At 54.8% G+C, this 16,975-nt stretch overlaps 8 protein-coding genes across 8 annotated transcripts; 3 read left to right on the forward strand and 5 right to left on the reverse strand.

Annotated features, from left to right (window-relative positions):
* Window positions 1-705: 705 nt before the first annotated feature.
* CH63R_04076 (Microfibril-associated protein) lies at window positions 706-1,310 on the reverse strand (the record flags this gene model as incomplete). Its single annotated transcript, XM_018299051.1, has 2 exons — window positions 706-1,229; window positions 1,277-1,310. The coding sequence occupies 2 exons, from the start codon at window positions 1,308-1,310 to the stop codon at window positions 706-708; spliced, it is 558 nt and encodes a 185-aa protein (XP_018160297.1).
* Window positions 1,311-1,710: 400 nt separating this feature from the next.
* Window positions 1,711-3,756, forward strand: CH63R_04077 (Ubiquitin carboxyl-terminal hydrolase; the record flags this gene model as incomplete). Its single annotated transcript, XM_018299052.1, has 1 exon — window positions 1,711-3,756. One exon carries the CDS (start codon window positions 1,711-1,713, stop codon window positions 3,754-3,756), a length of 2,046 nt encoding a protein of 681 aa, XP_018160298.1.
* A 268-nt stretch (window positions 3,757-4,024) lies between these two features.
* Window positions 4,025-4,795, reverse strand: CH63R_04078 (Transcription regulator; the record flags this gene model as incomplete). Its single annotated transcript, XM_018299053.1, has 1 exon — window positions 4,025-4,795. One exon carries the CDS (start codon window positions 4,793-4,795, stop codon window positions 4,025-4,027), a length of 771 nt encoding a protein of 256 aa, XP_018160299.1.
* A 492-nt stretch (window positions 4,796-5,287) lies between these two features.
* Window positions 5,288-6,647, reverse strand: CH63R_04079 (triose-phosphate transporter; the record flags this gene model as incomplete). The annotated part of the gene is made up of 4 exons (XM_018299054.1): window positions 5,288-5,668; window positions 5,715-6,379; window positions 6,450-6,517; window positions 6,580-6,647. 4 exons carry the CDS (start codon window positions 6,645-6,647, stop codon window positions 5,288-5,290), a joined length of 1,182 nt encoding a protein of 393 aa, XP_018160300.1.
* A 2,645-nt stretch (window positions 6,648-9,292) lies between these two features.
* CH63R_04080 (Glycosyltransferase family 17) lies at window positions 9,293-10,444 on the forward strand (the record flags this gene model as incomplete). Its single annotated transcript, XM_018299055.1, has 2 exons — window positions 9,293-10,230; window positions 10,282-10,444. The coding sequence occupies 2 exons, from the start codon at window positions 9,293-9,295 to the stop codon at window positions 10,442-10,444; spliced, it is 1,101 nt and encodes a 366-aa protein (XP_018160301.1).
* Window positions 10,445-11,598: 1,154 nt separating this feature from the next.
* CH63R_04081 (Arginine rich protein) lies at window positions 11,599-14,062 on the reverse strand (the record flags this gene model as incomplete). Its single annotated transcript, XM_018299056.1, has 2 exons — window positions 11,599-13,791; window positions 13,841-14,062. 2 exons carry the CDS (start codon window positions 14,060-14,062, stop codon window positions 11,599-11,601), a joined length of 2,415 nt encoding a protein of 804 aa, XP_018160302.1.
* A 996-nt stretch (window positions 14,063-15,058) lies between these two features.
* Window positions 15,059-15,505, reverse strand: CH63R_04082 (Trafficking PGA2; the record flags this gene model as incomplete). The annotated part of the gene is made up of 1 exon (XM_018299057.1): window positions 15,059-15,505. The coding sequence occupies one exon, from the start codon at window positions 15,503-15,505 to the stop codon at window positions 15,059-15,061; it is 447 nt and encodes a 148-aa protein (XP_018160303.1).
* Window positions 15,506-16,454: 949 nt separating this feature from the next.
* CH63R_04083 (Apoptosis-inducing taf9-like domain 1 family) lies at window positions 16,455-16,905 on the forward strand (the record flags this gene model as incomplete). Its single annotated transcript, XM_018299058.1, has 3 exons — window positions 16,455-16,487; window positions 16,551-16,674; window positions 16,727-16,905. 3 exons carry the CDS (start codon window positions 16,455-16,457, stop codon window positions 16,903-16,905), a joined length of 336 nt encoding a protein of 111 aa, XP_018160304.1.
* Between the last annotated feature and the right edge of the window lie 70 nt (window positions 16,906-16,975).

The raw sequence follows: 16,975 nt of genomic DNA on the forward strand, positions 1-16,975 counted from the left end.
GCTGCTGCTGCTGCTGCGCTCCCACGGTCGGTTCTAGACTAGTCTCAACGATTCTCATATAGTATGTAATATAGGGGAGCTGTCACACACACAAAACGGTGTCTTAATACCTGCACATGATGCGCCTGACGCACTTTCTTGTAATTGAAAAGTTGAGGAACGCTCTTCTTGAGGAAGCGTTGTTAGCGGCGCAGTCGAACAACAAAAACTAATTTGCAGTCCAGCTTTGAGGTCACAATTAAATAGGGAAAATTCAGCATGCCGGCGTCGATCTTGGCTGGCAGGGCCGGACCCGTCTCATAAACCCCGCCGGTCCTGACTCCTAACACTGCCCGTCTGTGTCGAAGAGCTATAATGAACTGTATGTTGGTGGTTAGGTTAGTGCCTAGTCGTACAATCCAGAAACATTCGCTACACACTATTGCTGAATTAGAGGGTATAATGTACACGAAGGGCACTATAGAGGCCTTTAGATATAGGACCCATCAGCGCAGCTATCAGCTAACGCGTGTATTACTAGTTATGCAGAAAACAAGTTCAGTATACCTACGCATTGTTCACCATTACCCTCATCAACCTACCATTAGGTGAACAAGGTAGGCTGTCTGCATGCATGAACTTGTCACATCATTGGGTATCTATCATAAGTCTCATAGCCCCTACCGGACACAACAACCTCTAGGGCACCCTAAAACTTCCAAACGACTATAGAATCTCCTCGTCGATATCATCATTGGCCGGAGCGGCCTGCACAGCTTCGGCGACAGCGGCTGTAGAGTCCTCATCGACGCCGTTCATTTCCTCGTCCGTCTCCCAGTCCTTGTCCGCGACCACAACAGCCGCCCTGGTCTTGCGCTCCTCCACCTCAAGGTCCTCCTCGTCGGGAAATTTCTTCACTACAGGCAGGTCCTTGTTGATGTCGTCCCACTGCTTGCTCCGCGTCTGAATCCTCCGCGATCTGCTCTTGCTCTTCTCGATCTTGTTGGACGTCCGCTCCATGATGGCCTCCGCGCGGTCCATCGCCTTTTCGTTTCTCTTCTTTGCCTTGGCGCTCACCTGCGCCTTGCGGTTTTTGGACTTCTTGGAAACGCCGGCATTGGTTTGCGCGGCCAGGACTGACGGCCGGTAGTCTTTTGATTCCACTGGGGCCTTGACGTTCTTGAGAGACTTGTCGGTGTCGATGTCGACGTCCGTCGCGCGCCTCGCCGCTCTGGAGTGGACCGAGGGTTCTGTTGAGGTTAGTGGAAGAATTGCAACAAAGACGGGGTTGCCTTACGCTTGGTCTTTTTGGAAACGCCCGGCTTTGCCATCTTTGCTATATGTCGTTGATGTGCAGGTTGGTCACCCTGCGCTTCGAGGTTTGTGGGGGATAAAGAAAAGTTCCTTATCTGGGCAATCATGTTATCTAATCTCGATAAGAACGGGGGCATCACAAGCCTGGGAGCATGCGCGCACTGACCAGTCAGTCATTGCCCCCTGTGGAACCCCCCTGCCACCCTTTTGCGAACACTTCAATCCTCTCCTCCAGAACCGTGCTTCCAGGACCTTACTCACCACTACACGTAATCAGCAGGCATCGCCACGACAGCTCTTCGAATACCCTCCTCGACATGGCAGCGCGCGGTCTCTCTTACATTGCATTGCAGAAGCTCGCTTGAAGCTGTCCACCACACGATATCCTTATACCAACTCATAAAACAACCACGCAGCATGAATTCTCCCGGCTCATTGAAGGACACCTACGGGCCTGACCATTACCGACAAATTCACGACGAGACCTTTTGGACAAGACTGACGGAGCCGAGCGTCGTGTTGTCTCTATTCGCTCTCGTAGCAACAGCCACCTACTCCATCTTCGGCGCTTCGGCTCTTCCAACGCCCCTCTTGTCCCGCCTCGGTCGGACCCTCTGGAACACTCTTGTCTGGCTTATCCCGTTTGACGCCCTGACCCTTCTCGAAGACTGGCTTTATCCGCCACTATTTCCACGACCGATGCTCCAAAATCGAGCGAGAACGCACGCTGCAAAGAGCGAGCTCCTCAAGAACATACTGGGCATACATAGGCAGGGAGGCATCATGGGGACGGTGTCTCAGGCCGGCATTCGGGGGCTATCATCCGTCTCTAGCGCCGTCATGAGTCTCAAAGGGTCCAGCGACTACCCACCAGGCTTGGGAAACCTGTCCAACTCGTGCTATCAGAACAGCATCCTGCAAGGCCTTGCGTCGCTAAAGCCGTTCCCCAAATACCTGGCCGACCCTGTCCAGGATCCCGAAATTGACCGACGGAAGGTTGAGGCCGTGGATACGCTCCGGATTTTGATTGCGGACCTCAACAGCGCTCGAAACTATGGTAAGACGCTGTGGACCCCCGGGTCGCTGAAGAACATGAGCACATGGCAGCAGCAGGACGCCCAGGAGTACTTTTCGAAGCTGCTGGACGAGGTGGACAGGGAGATTGCCAAGGCAGCAACGGCGATGCAGAAGCCGATGGGATTCGAGTCGGAATGCGCGAACGACGACACCGCAACGAGCCAGCATAGTGACGACAGCGGATACCAGAGTTTGTCGACGGTTTCGAAGATTAGCTCAGCCAGAGTGTTGCGGAATCCGCTCGAGGGGCTGATTGCACAGCGAGTCGCCTGCGTCGAGTGTGGGCATTCGGACGGACTGTCGATGATTCCCTTCAACTGCCTGACCCTGAGTTTGAACGTTGGCGGCAACGATCACGACCTCTACGAGCTGTTGGACGCGTATGCGCACATCGAGTCGATTGAAGGCGTCGAGTGCGGCAAGTGTACGTTGCTGAAAGCGAAGCGGCTTTTGACGATGATCGTCGAAAGAGCCGAGGCGTCATATACGGACGAGGAGAAGCTCAAGGAGCCGAAACTACGTCTCGCCGCCGTCGAAGAGGCGCTGGAGGAGGATGACTTTGAGGACAAGACGCTCACCGAGAAGTGCAAGTTCCCATCTCAATTCAAAGTCTCGTCGACCAAGACGAAACAGGCCGTCATTGCTCGCCCTCCGCAGAGTCTCGCTGTTCACATGAACCGGTCCGTATTCGACGAGAATACCGGCATGATGTACAAGAACTCGTCGGGCATTCGCTTCCCTTTGACGCTGGACCTCGGCCCATGGTGCCTCGGCAGTGCCAGTATCAGTCATCAACCCGTCGAGGAGCAGTGGCTGCTAGATCCCAGGTCGTCCATGATTGCCGGCGACAAGCGCAAGTCATACGTCACCGGTCCTATATACGAGCTGCGGGCTGTCGTGACCCATTATGGAAGACACGAGAACGGGCATTATGTTTGTTACCGGAAATTTCCTCGTCACTCGTCGCCAGAGGGCAGTGCTGAGGCGCCGGTCAAGTCTGCGGCTCTAGACGATGATGAGGAGATGGACTGGTGGCGCTTGAGCGACGAGACTGTGAGGAAGGTTGACGAGGAGGAGCTCCTGGATCAGGGCAACGTCTTCATGCTGTTTTACGACTGCGTCGATCCCAACATTATTCCGTCGTCTGAGGTTGCAACTGCAGAGACTTCTCCGATGAGTACAGATGCCCCTGTAGACGCAGAAGACGACGAGACGCCCACAGTGGAGAAACCCGCGTTCACCTGCACGGTGAAGGAGATCTCCGATGACGACGAGGAGGAGCTCGCTAATGATGTGTCTGCGGTTGAAGAGGGAGATGCTGTGTCACTCCCGGGAGATGAGAGTACAAGGACAGGCGAAAAAGGACCCCGGATGATTGCGGTCTGATGACAACGTACACGGCGGTGCTTTGGTGTTTTACGGCATAGCGACGGCGTTGGGTCCGCGGCGATACCATGCGCTCGCTGCGCGAATAATGTTGGTACGAAGGAGACTTTTGGGGTCTCCGTAATCTTGGCCACTGACTTCGGTAATGGCATCGCTTAATCATTAGTTGTATACGATTATTGTAACGAGATTGTTGACTGCAATGACTGACATGGTACTGTGTTTGACATGTACCCCTTAACATTCTTTCATTTACTTCACACGTGTTTCAGTCCAAAGCTGGCCAGAATGCCTCCTCAGCAAGCACGACTTCTCCCCAGACCCATAGCGCGCGTTCCCGCAGGCTGCCCTCAACCCCCTCCTCTCTTTTCTTGACTGCTTCCTCGAATCCTTGGTCAATGATGGCCCCGAGCTCATCCACAAAAGCCTTGAACTCTTCGCTACTCCAGTTGGGAATGAACTCCCTCCTCAACGCGCCGCCGTCCGCGTCCCGACTGCCATCCGCAGACGTATCCAACGCGCCTCTGGCGTGAGACCAGGCGTCGAGGTAGCATTTTTCCGTGGCGTACAGCAACACCGCACCTTCCAACCACCCGAGCGGCTCCGGTCCCTTGCTTAGCCCCCCAAACAGTTTCTCAAAGCGCCTCAGGCCGTCGAGCTTTTCGTCCGGGGCGACAACGCCGCATTCGGACACCGGCAGGTTCACTTCAATGCTGAAGCGCGCCGCCGTGTCGACAAAGAACCTCTCTTCTCGCCGGACGTTGACAAGGGCGTCGATGAGCCACTGGAGGAGTCTCTCTGGCACCGACGACACCGCCGCGGCGGTGGTGGTGGAGGCAATGTCGGGCAAGTCCAGCGCATCGAGGAGGCGGCCGACGCCTTTGATGTAGGCATGGATGTACAGCCGGTCGTTGGCGAGCCAGCGGCCGAGAACGTCCTTGGGCACGGTACCCTTTGCGGCGGCGTTGAGGAAGCGAGACCGGGTTGCGCGGGCGTAGGACGCGGGGTCCGAGGCGAGGAGGTCTTGTGTCAACGGCATTGCGCTAAATGACTCCGGGGTGTGTGTATGTGTGTGTAGTCTTTGTTCCCAAGCCCGCCCGGCTTTGTGTGTTTGAACTACGAAATCGAATTGCCAAACAGGGCGACATAAGACGTCCGGAGTGAGGTCCGATGGAAGTTCCCCCGCCCTCGGAAACTTACACGAATGCGTCATTTATGAGGAGATGATCCGACACACGCTCCTTACTAAGCCTTGGCTGCATGTCCCCGGATCCATAATAAGGCTGCCAACGTTGATAGCTCGTTGGGCCTGAAGCCCTCGTCATGAGTCGATGAAACGCAAAGTGTCGTTCATTTCATGTATTCCAAAGCTGTATCTGTAGGCCTCCTCATGATGTACAATATTACCACATTGGCGTCCTGGCCCGAAGAGGACGACCTAATCGAAAGCGCGTAAACCCAACTCCCCGATTCTTAGTTTTGATACTTTTTTGCATGTGCACTCCAAACTCCTTGCCATGGTAATGTCCTCTTAAGTGCTAGTCGTGCCCACCTTGGCCAACCAGTCCGCCGGTGCCGATGAGCCCTTGTAGGCAAAACCGAGCACAAGCATCACGGTGATAAGAGTGAGCAGGCCAAAAAAGATGGCGCGGCGGACGAGTGGCGAGAGGCGACCCTCATCAAAGCTGTGCGAGTTCCAAGCGGTACGGGCCCAAACGACGGCGCCAGCAGCCGAGCCCTTCAGTTGCTCCCAGCCGGTCGAGTAGACGACGAGGCCAAAGAGAGCAATGCCGTAGCCAATGAACTGGATGAAGCTGATGTTGGTGTTCCAGATGATGACAGACGCGCCGATCAGAAGAATGTTCTTTAGGATGCCGGTGAGGGTCATGACAAGGCCGGACGTCTTGCCAATCTGGGATTGTTAGTGGTGCTGCGACGTCGGATGACGGGAGACTTACGAGAAAGACGCTCGACACGTTGAGCATGAACGCCACACCCGCGTTGAGTAGCAGCATGGTGACGCCCGTCTTCTGAAAGTCCTCCAACTTGAAGGAGCTGAACTCGCTGGCCCAAGCGACGAAGATATTCATAACAGCGCAGACGGGGGCGTAGTAATACAAGCTCACGAGGGGGTCCATCCTCTGCGCGTTCTCGTCGCCCTTGAGCAAGACCTGGATCATGACAAGGCGGATGGCCTCAAAGATGATGCCGCCCATCTGGAAGATGAAGCCGATCCAGGAGAACTCGATCTCGCCAAAGGAAGCTAGGCCGACACCGGCCACGATGAGCAGGATGTTGTAGAACGTCGCCATGGAGGGTTCTGCAACGCCCCAGATCCAGCTGGCGAAGAGCACAGCGACAGGCGCACCGGCCTTGAGCATCTGGATAAAAGACACGGAGAGGTACAGGTAGACGAGGTTAGAGCAGACGAGGGAGCCCGAATACAGCAGGCCGATGGGCACGACAGCGCGCAGGTAGACGCGCCCCGTCATTTTAACCTTGTGCCGGCCATCAAGGAGAGATGTGCACCGCGCCAGTAGCTGGGTTGCAAAAGTCGAGAAGACAAGATGCCAGCATGTCAAGATGACAGCTAATGAAGAAGTTAGTAATAGACGTGGAGTAACTAGTAGTGCGACATACGGTATTCTGCGATGGGTTAGTTTAGTTAACGTTGAGAGTGACGTTTATCTTACTGAAGCCTGCTGTATCAAGCAGCCATTTGTTGAACAGAATTGTGAGGTTTGAGAAGAAGATCCAACTCCTGGGGATGTTTAGCTGAAGCGCCGAGGCCGACGACGATGACGAGAACGAGATGACACGCACGCAATAAAAAGGGCAGGGTGAAGAGCCCTGGAGCCGGCTGGCTTCTCGGTCGTCGGCAGCGTACTCATGGCCGATCGCGCGAAATCGCGACGAAGTAGAGATATGTGCAAGTTTACTGATATGTCAAACGACTATGATTGACGTTGTCGGAGGTCACGGCGAAGGAGGCGGCGATGGACGGACTGGAGACGGGGTGTGGGCCGGGCGAATCGGCGGGCAGGCGGGAAACTATGGGGGCGAGCTGCTTGCGTCAAATGAGCGGCATGGAGAATGCAAGAACGGGGTCGCGATGGACAGGTGACGGAAGACAAGTATGAATGAGGGACGTAGTGTAAATGAGCAGGAGGGAGACTCACTGCTGCCGCGTCGAGGGTGAGAGCGGGAGCGAGAGTGAGTGAGAGTGGGAGTAAGGGTGGGTTGAAAAGGAAGGAGAGGAAAAAGTGAAGACGAAAAGGTGCGCCAGGAGTGGTTGTTGGAGCGAATGCTGCGCCGTTTGTTAACTGGAGCCTGGCGGCGGTACAGAATGAGCCAACCCCCCTTTCCCCCGGCGGGTTTCCTCGTGTTGCGATGTAAGTACCTACCTAAGTAGGTACATTCAGTAGGTACCGAGCTAGGCAGCTGGGTAAGTTGTGCCGCAAGCACCTCATTGGTTTGGGCTAGACCAGAAAAGGCTGACTGAGGGGCACTTTGGGGGCGCTAACGTCGGGCGGCGCCAGGCACGTGGGGAGAGAAGAGGCAAGGTAGATTTCCGTCTCAAGACACGAAAACGGACTACCCCTGGACTTGCCTATTGTTGAACTGGTGAGCTCGTGTAATGGCGATTGTTGTTGATCCCTGCAATTGATACGACTAAAAAAACCAAAAATTAAAACCTGGACCCGATTGTCCGGGGGAGGGGGCGTGCCCATCCATCTGCCTAGCAGTGACCCTTACGGCTACGTGTCTTGGAAGACGCCGCTAATTACGACGACAATGTGCGACGGGGTGGAAATGTACGACTTAACATCGAAAGGGACCAAACCCCAAGGGTAGGTAGGTAGGTGTTCGGATGAAGAGTCGGTGAAAAAGGTTAACTGTCTCAATTTAAGTGTTTGACAAGGTGACCAGGGGAAAAGGGAAGCGAGAGTTTGAGCTTCAGTGCCGAGAGGCGAGACAAAGAACCAAGACAGGACAAAGACATTTTCCCACATCGGACGGTGGATATTAGCGTTGGAGAGAGACAACTCTCGAAAAGAAGAAGTTGACGCACTCAGGCGGCAGCGCCGAGGAGGGAACAAGAGGTTTCTTAGACAGGGTACCTAGCGCATCCAATAGCATAGGTACAATCACAGCAGGCAGTAACTGCTAGTTAAATTTGGTGGGGGATATGATGACTTAGCCGATGAGGTAACCCGTTGGTTGGGCCCTTCAAAGGTTAAGCGTATCCAATACCTGCCGACCTACCTTTGGTAGGTAGGTAAATTAAGCTTCAGAACGACAGGGGGGAAGAAAGAGCCCTGCGGATGTGGCCGTGTTGTAGTAGTCTTCGTCGATGATTCAGCTCGTTAGATGAAGGCCCGGAGAGGTCAAGTGTAATATAATTATCATCCCGTCCGGCAAGCTAGTCGAAGCAGATGTCAGAGCTCGCTGGCCGCAAATGCCATAATCCGCCACCTTTCGCCATCCCATCATCCTCGCAGCCGGTGGGATGTCGTCGCAATGGCTTCCTTGTCGCAGAGCCAGCTTTCAATCAACAGCTGAGATGCCGACTCACGCTTTGCCTAGGAACTCTCCATGTTGTCTGATTGTGTTGATCGTCGGCCTGAGCCTGGGCAGAGGTTCGACATATTAACCCGTACAATGTTCGGATTGGGATCGACAGCATTCCTGATTCAAAACCACAGCTGGCAACCAATTGAACCCACTTCGTCCTATCACAACTTGTCAAACTCGAGCAAGTGCCCCTGCAACTCGATGGGTTGGTAGGCTCACCCAGCCGACTAGCAGACATCATCCATCCTGTCCGAGGCTCAGAGGCTCAAGCAAGGGCTGCGGAAGGTTCAGTCTTCCTTGCTCATGGCTGACCCAGGATCCTCCCTTTCCGCCTCTCACGAGAGCTGGCACTCTCTGTTCAGCAACTATTAAGCCAGACGAACACATGTCGTTGGTATACTAGTGCGACTGCGTGCGACTGACATCTAGTCCAGCAGTCTCAAAAACCGACCACACTTGAAAAGCGAACTGGCTCAAGGCCAGGGCATGTTACGTTGTCTTGACAGAATGTCTGGGGTTATTGAAGGTTGTCTAAGATCGGGCCACCAATACTAATTCTCCTGGACCCTGTACAACTATCCTAGTAAGGAGGGAAAGGCTCTGTGCCATATAATTACAGTGTACCACGGTCTTGTGTTTGAAGCAGCCGTACAACAGCACGACTGCCTCAGCTTATCGACAAACCCTTGGCAGGCGTATATTTAGGTAACCGTCCAATAAATTCGAAATGAATATAAGTCAGGGATCCATTTAACTCGGATCGTTCGAAGCTGGGTAAAGAGTCAAGCCTGAACTCTGAGCGGACTCTGAGCCACCGTAGCTTACACTAGGCACAAGATTTACAATAACTGCGCATACTCTTCTCTCCTTCTCCCCCTTTGAAGCACAATTCTGGTCTGTCTCGTTATTTTCAGTCTTAGAAAATACGCGATTCCTATTCATCCAGTCAGCGACACCAGCCATGAACAAACCAAGTTCCAGTCAGCATATCAAGTACCTAGCGGTGCTCGCCTCTGTCGTCTTCATCTGGATGGTCTGGCGTCTGGACTTACACCAGGAAGTCGCCGACAAGGCCCGCAAGATCGCGCACCCAAACAACACACCCAATGATGGCAGTACCGCAAGCGAAGTCCTCCCCCCCCAGAAGGCCGCGAAGTATTGCGATCACTACCGCCTCAAGCCGGCTAATCACGATATGGTCCGCAAGCGTAAGGTGTTCGACCTGCTCCTGATCAACACCGAGGTCGAGATGCTCGAGCTCCGCATGGGCCAGATGGCTCCGTATGTCGACTACTTTGTCATCATCGAGTCCGACAAGACGTTCACCGATAATCAAAAGCCGCTGTACATAAGAGAGAACTGGGACCTCTTCAAGCCGTGGCACGACAAGATGATCCTGCGGACCATGGACCTTGAGGCGCTCAAGGACGGCTCGGCCTGGGATCGCGAGGCCAAGAGCCGTAACGCCATGTACGAGCAGGTGATTCCCACGCTCGTCGGCGACCAGGCCGCTGCCATAGACGACGTTCTAATCGTGTCCGACGTCGACGAGATCCCCAAGCCCGAGATCCTCCGTGCGCTGAGGAATTGCAACATCCCCCCGCGCGTCACCATCCACTCCAAAATCTATTACTACTCATACCAGTGGCTCGCGCGCAACGACTGGGCACATCCTCAGGCCACGGTCTATCGAGGTGCAGACACTGTTCTTCCTGATGATCTCCGCGGTAACGCCAACGACCACCATTTTGCACATGGCGGCTGGCACTGCAGCTACTGCTTCAGCACGGTCAAGGAGATGGCGCAGAAGATTAATTCGTTCTCGCACGCCGAGTTAAACAAACCCGAGTTCAAGGACCCCGACTGGGTTGTTGACGTCGCCCGCCGTGGCTTGGACATGTGAGTTTGATGCGACTTTTGCATGGTTAGAATCTCGCTAACACGAAGCAGCTTCGGCAGAGGTGACTCCAACTTTGATCGCATTGAGACGAATCACGACATACCAGATTATGTCAAGCAAAATCCCGAAAAGTTCAAGTTTCTGATTGATCGTGACCCGTCCAATGGCAATTTTAGAGATTACACTCCCAAGACGCCGGTGTATCGAGATTGAAGGACGATGGAAGGCGTTTCGTGTTGGCATCCAAGGGAATAAACATACACGTATTCTCTCTTTTTCATCCGTACGGCTATTTTCGTGAGGCACATGTAGCTGCACAACATAGGTTCACAGACCAGAGGCCATTTAAACCATTACAAACTTTGGAAGATATTCCAAATGGCCAATTCAAGTTCTCTCATCCTCCCTCGAGAAGCACAGATGGGACTGTACTGAGATAGTCAGCATCCATGCTTGCTGCGGGCTTGAGAAGGCCAGCTGCGTAAACCTCCGCCTGGTTCCATGATAGGCCTTTCTCGGTCGCGGGATGCCACTTGGAGAAGCCTCCTGTCTAACTCGGCAAGCCCAGGAGCCCAAAAATGTGTCCTTTAGTCCACTTACCCCCATCTCCCACTGCCCCCCCCCAATGGCTTACAGGTACCAAGGATTGTCGCACATGGGAGGATAAGCGGATGGAACTCGGATTTGAAACTCTCGCCGCTGTGTTTGGCAGCGAATTCCTTGTAAGACTGCGAGGCCGGTATCGCCTTTGGGCGAGGGAGATAAGCGTTTAAAGTAGGTAATGCTGGCGAAGTGTACCACAGTCCCCTCCGGATTACCAAGCCTCCGGTGGGATACCGTAGATAGCCCGCTACATCCTGTCTCGTGCCAGCTGAGGATGCTCATGACGAACCTTATAGCTAGAGCGCGGTTATGTCTCGTGCAAGATGCTTTCATCTGAAGTCCGTGCCTCATGCAAGACGGGCTCGGTCATGCCGGCACCGGGTCTCGAATTGGCCTGCCATGGTGGGTAATAGCCTGCCTTCTTTGACAGTTGCATCTGCCCTAGTCCCGACCTCGAAGCCGGTTCGAAAAGCAATCCCGGCCGCCCTTTTTATGGGTCGATTGGCATAGCCTGCTGGCAAGATCACAGAAGTTGCTAGAACGAGCATCACTAACACTCTCATTGATCATGTCTTCATTTGGGGGTATGCTGTTGCCACACGGAATCATCAGAATAGACATTTTGCTGCCTAGTGTCACTTTAAGCCACGTTGAATATAAACTGTTAAACATCCTTTTCCCCAGCCCCTATTCCATATTGAACACTACCACGCAAGATGTTGAAGTGAGAAAATCAGGAAGTCAACAATACGACCCAGATGCATCTAGCGACTCCTGCTTCTTCTGCGGCTGCGGCTTCGATCACGTCTGTCCCTTCTTGATGAGATACTTCCATCCCTGCGGCTACGGCGGTCTCTGTCTCTGTCTCTATCCCGGTCCCTATCCCGGTCCCTATCCCGGTCTCTAACCCGGTCTCTATCACGGTCCCGGCGGTCCCTGTCGCGGTCGCGGTCTCGGTCTCTCCTATCTCTATCCCGGTCTCGGTCCCTCTCGCGGTCCCGGTCCTTGCCGCGACTCCGGCTGCGAGACCGACTTCGTCGGCGCTCGTTGTCATCTCGGGCCAGATCGTGAGGTCGCTCCCTGTCTCTACCGGGCGGCACATAGCGGTCAATTTCGTCCAGGTCGCGTTTGCGTTTGGTTTCGGGAGATCGATCCCCCGCGCTTCTCTTGTCGTCGATTCCAGGGACTGGCATACCCTTCTCTCGGGCCTCACGCTGCGCGGCAAGGTAGGCCTTGGCCTCTTTTTCCCGCTTGCGAACCTCCTCCATCTTGGTCGCCTCCTTGTCATCCTTGTCTTTGTCCAGCCTTGAGGAAGATCGCACGGCCGGTGTGGCAGGTCTCGATCTGGATCGACTCTTGCGGTCACGATCTCTCGTCCTTTCGGGAGAACGTTCACGACGCGTGCGCGAGCGGCTGCGATCACGACGGATTGACTCGCGGCGGTCGGCCTTGGGAGACCTGCTACGGTCTCTCCTTACAACGCGAGACCTGTCTCTTCTGACGCGCGAGCGGCTGCGATCTCTCCTGTCGGTGCGGTTGCGGGACCGACTCCTGTCACGACTCCTATCACGACGATCCACACGAGTCCTCGAGCGACTTTTGTCGCGCCTGTCGACGCGTGCGCGATCCCGGCTACGATCTCGGCGGTCGCGAGATCTAGAGCGGCTTTTGTCATGTCGGTCGTGACGTGTGCGGGATCTGCTCCGGTCACGTCGGGACCGAGTACGAGATGCGGACCTCTCTCGTCGCTCAGGTCGCGTCCGGGTCCGGGATCGACTCCGCTCGCGTCTTTTTGACCACGACCTGTCACGCCTTTCGCGGGATCGATCGCGCGGGCGGGGCGACCTGGACCGACGCTCACGTCTGTGGCGATCGTCGTCATCTCGGCGGCGTCTGTCGTCGTCGTCATTTTCTCGATCTGCTTTCCCGATAGCCCGTGAGTTACTGCGGCTCCTAGCCTTCTCGGTCGGTGCGTCGGCCTTGGGTGTGACGGCAACGCTGGCGTCTTGTTCCTCCGTCTTGAGCTCGGCCTTCTTCGATGTCGGGACCTTTGGCGAGTCGCGAGATATGGCTTTCTTGAAGGGCATGATTGCAGAAGCTGGGGCCAGCTTTCTAGGCGGTGGTGCCAACGCCTCATCAATCTCCAGTTCAGGCTGTTTCGCCGTAACACGGTTACTCTCGCGGAGGAGGTCTGCGAGAGCCTCCTGCTCAAGTCTTTCGAGCTGCTCTTTCGAAAGTTTCTGCTTGGCCTCCTCGGACTCGTCATGCCGTTCCTTGCGCTTCCGGTCTCGCTCTTCACGTCGCTCCCGATCCCGCTCGGTGCGGTCACGATCACGGTCGCGATCGCGGTCCCGATCCCGATCCCTCCGATGGCTGCGGCTGCGGCTCCGGCTGCGGCTCCGGTCGCGATCTCTATCTCGACTCCGCTCCTTGTCTCGTTGCCGGCGGCGCTCTTCTCGTTCGGCATCCCGTTCCGCCTGAAGCTTTTCTCTGGCGGCTCGCCTGGCATCCCGTTCGGCTTTACGTTGGGTCTCGGCCTTCTCACGCTCCTTTTCAACCTTCTTGCGCTCTTCCCTCGCGATCTTGCGTTTTTCCTCCTCAATAGCAAGCTCCTTCTGCCGCAGTTCTTCGCGGACTCTCTCGCGCTCGGCTCGCTTCGCCATGGTTTCCGCTTGATAGTCTTCGTCTGTCTTTGCTCCTCGTTGCTGCTCAGCGGCGGCCTCCTCCTCGCCAATGTCGTTACGCCGCAGCTGGCGCATGCGCTCTTCAATCGCGGCCCTATCGATCAACTGTGTGATGACCTGCTCCGCCTTTTGGTATACCCCGGATCGCTCGAGTGCGCCATCGATGAGAGCGGCCGCCTTGCCTCGCTCGAGGGTCAGAAGCTGCGCCGGGTTGCGGTTGACTTCTTGTTCGGCGACTTCTAGGATGGCTTTCGTGACTTGGGCCTCGTAATCCTGCGTTTGTCAGTTGTAGCCCCCCCCCTGGATAGGGATGTAAACCTACGCTGGCTGCAAACTTGTCCCAGACCTCCTTTCGAATAGCATCGTACCCGCCCTTCTTCTTGAAACTGTGCGCCAGCGACTCGATGGCCGCTCGGGTCGCGGACGGCAGAGGGAGGTCGGATGCCTTGTATTTCTTTGGTACAGGAGGCAACTCGGAGGACTTCGCTGCAGAATCAACGGACGAGGCAGTGGCGATAGACACTGGAAGAGTAGAGGTCGCCATCGTGGGCGGCTTGCTCAACGGCAGCGAATGGACTTTTGGCTGAGGGTTGCCAGTGGTGTCACTGGCACGACAATCGTCACATCCGTTTGCGAATGAGCCAGCGATATCAACGGCGGCAATCAAGCTCGAGCAGCGTCCATGAGCTGTTCGGAGATGAGGATACTGCAAGTGGTTGAAGCTGGATGCACCTTGTAAGAGGAAATATTACATGACCATTGCTTCTGGAGGCGCGTTTGGAAGTCGCCAAACGAATTGATTTCTCGAAGTGCAGGTGCAGTCCAGTGGAGGCGGCAGGGGGTTGGAACTTTAAGTGGATAATATCCTCCTTGGGCAGCGGGTGGTCTGAGCGTCCTTCCTGTCTCCTCGGTGGTGATCAGTGTTCACCCCCAACTGGATGTTGTACTCCGAAGTCTACACGGAGATGGGAGCTTGGTTCTGGTTTACTGCACTTTATGTGTTGAGTTGGCGATGCAACCCCGCCCCCCTTCATGCAAGCCATGGGGACACCGTTACTGCACACTGCTATCTAGGTAGTGTTCGAACTCTCTGCAGTCCATCGAGACTGCAGCTCGCTCTGCTAAGCTCCGTAGAGGCGACTGGAGTAAAGGCTTATTTGGCGATCACCTTGGAGAAAACCTTGATGGATTTTGGAAGCTTGCAGCGGCGAGGCTTTGTTGAATTTATGTGATTGTCAATCAAAGATTTGCGCAAGGTCTGCTGGCCCCTCTTTGGGATTCCTGTAGACAGGCAGCACCTGGGATTCCCATCCAACGCCCAATGACGAAAGCTGACCAACGCGGGCGGGACAAGATGCTGTCGTTCCATTCGCAAGATGCATTGATTTCACAGCCCTCGAGTGACTGTGTCGCCTCACCACGACAACTATTCTATTGGTCATGAAGGATAGTCAAAAAGCACCGTATTGAAATTAATGATGCTAAACGACCGTTGGAGCCCAAACGCCAACAAGCACCGCCCCAACAAGAGTAACATATCTTACTCCTTGACCAGGAACTCTTCGATGTCTTTGTCCTCATCGTCCTCCTGCAGCTCCGCGAGTCTCTTTTCCTCAACGTCAATCAACTTCTTTAGTACTTCACGCTGCCTCCTGCGCGCCTTCTTGCCCCACTCGGTGGCCGTTGTCGAGCCGGTGACCTCGGCGGCCTCATCATCGCTGTCCTCGGGGATTTCGACCTGCCCGCGCAGGGTATTGGGTTGGACCTTTGCTTTCGGGCCGAGCCACTCGTCCTCGGGCCTGGTATCGTGTTGCTTCATCTGCGAGTTGCCGGCCAGCTTCATCAGATAAGGACGCAAAAGACAGTAAGCGCCAACGATGATGACAAGACGGATCCACTTCTCGGTGCTCATGCCGTCGAGCGTGCCGCGCAGATTGGTGCTGAAGCGTGTCCAGGCAATGTTGAGGAGGTCAAGTATGGCGGCCATTTTGGGCGGTGCGGCGGCGCGGTGGTTGCGGTAGAGGGGTTTGTTTTTAGATCGTAATTTCTGCAGAGATGTTCGAATGACGTTGAAGGTCGGATATGTGTGGTCGGTTTGGCCGAGGGGTGGCTTTCTGAGGGAATGACAAAAGAAATCGAAGATGCAGGATGGCAAGCCGTGGCCGCAAAAAATATCGCGACGGTGGCAGCCGGTCGCAAGGCGTCAAAATTGCGCTCAGAGGCCCCACGTGGGGAGCCCGCTAACTTTGGCGAACTTTGGCCAATTGGCAACACGCACAGCATTGGGGAAACGGCGCCTAAGGGGCTTTTAGGGGTGTATCAGTGATGTCACAATACCTGGTACGCTGCTCTCGCCTTCAATTTATATGCTCGGAACAGTTTAGGGGCAGCAAAGAACCTGGGAAGCATGGATAGTGCAAATTGGCATGTGGTCTGCATTCATGCTTGGCGGTAACTGTCAACAGAATCTATCAGCAATCGTGAGGGGCTTGTAGATTGAGGCTACAATGGCGATGCACCGGTACCTATTGACTCAGCCCGTTCGCTGGGGCCCATAAAGGTCAAGCGCACCGGTACCTACCTATCTTACTTTAGGTACCTCCTCCCAGGATAGGTATGAGAACAATAGTGCTTAATCAGCAGCTACACGAACTCATCGCGACATCATGTGATTGTTACTTAGCCATCGACGACAGCTCAGGGTTCCTCCAAGCGGTATTCCATGGCCCCAAGTAACGAGTCGTGCGCCTCTCCGAACTGGTGTACCTGGTGTTGATGCAAGCATCACCGGCAAACTCGAACTGAGCGGCCTGCGACCCTCCCATACCTCTAAACGAGCTCGGCAATAATAAAGCTTCTGCGACGCGTCTGTCGCGTAAAGTGGAAACTGCACACAATATCCTTGGCGTCTACAGAGTACTGCCTCAAAATACATCATGGCAGACACAGCTAGTGAAGATGAGCGCGAGGTAATTGGCCAGAAGTGTATTTTTGAAACCAAACTTTTCTAACAGAGCAAAACCAAAATTTAGCGTCTCAAAGCCGCACTCTGGTTTGCAGTCGGTAAAATCGTCGATGAAGAGTCAATCAAGCAGGACTGCAACGCCACGCCTCAATTCATCGGTGCGCTGACCGAGATGGTGTGGGCCCAGATTGGTAAGATGTCTTCCCATGGGCTTCAAGGGCTCTTGGCGCTGACAATGAACAGAGTCCGTTGCCGGCGATTTGGAGAGCTTCAGCCGGCATGCACGGAGGACCACAGTGACCACAGACGACGTGGTGCTTCTGGCGCGGAAGAACCCTGATTTGCTTGATATTGTCCGCGGCTTCGTCGATCAGCAAAAGGCAGACAAGCAGAAGAAGGAAAAAGGAAAGGAAAGGCGCTGACCGGTTGTTTGAACGGTCTTCTCAAGATCGGGGAGGGTGATGCGCGAGGTGTACTATTGATACCCTGTGG

This window comes from Colletotrichum higginsianum, chromosome 3, assembly GCF_001672515.1.
Source record: "Colletotrichum higginsianum IMI 349063 chromosome 3, whole genome shotgun sequence".
Classification (NCBI taxonomy): domain Eukaryota; kingdom Fungi; phylum Ascomycota; class Sordariomycetes; order Glomerellales; family Glomerellaceae; genus Colletotrichum; species Colletotrichum higginsianum.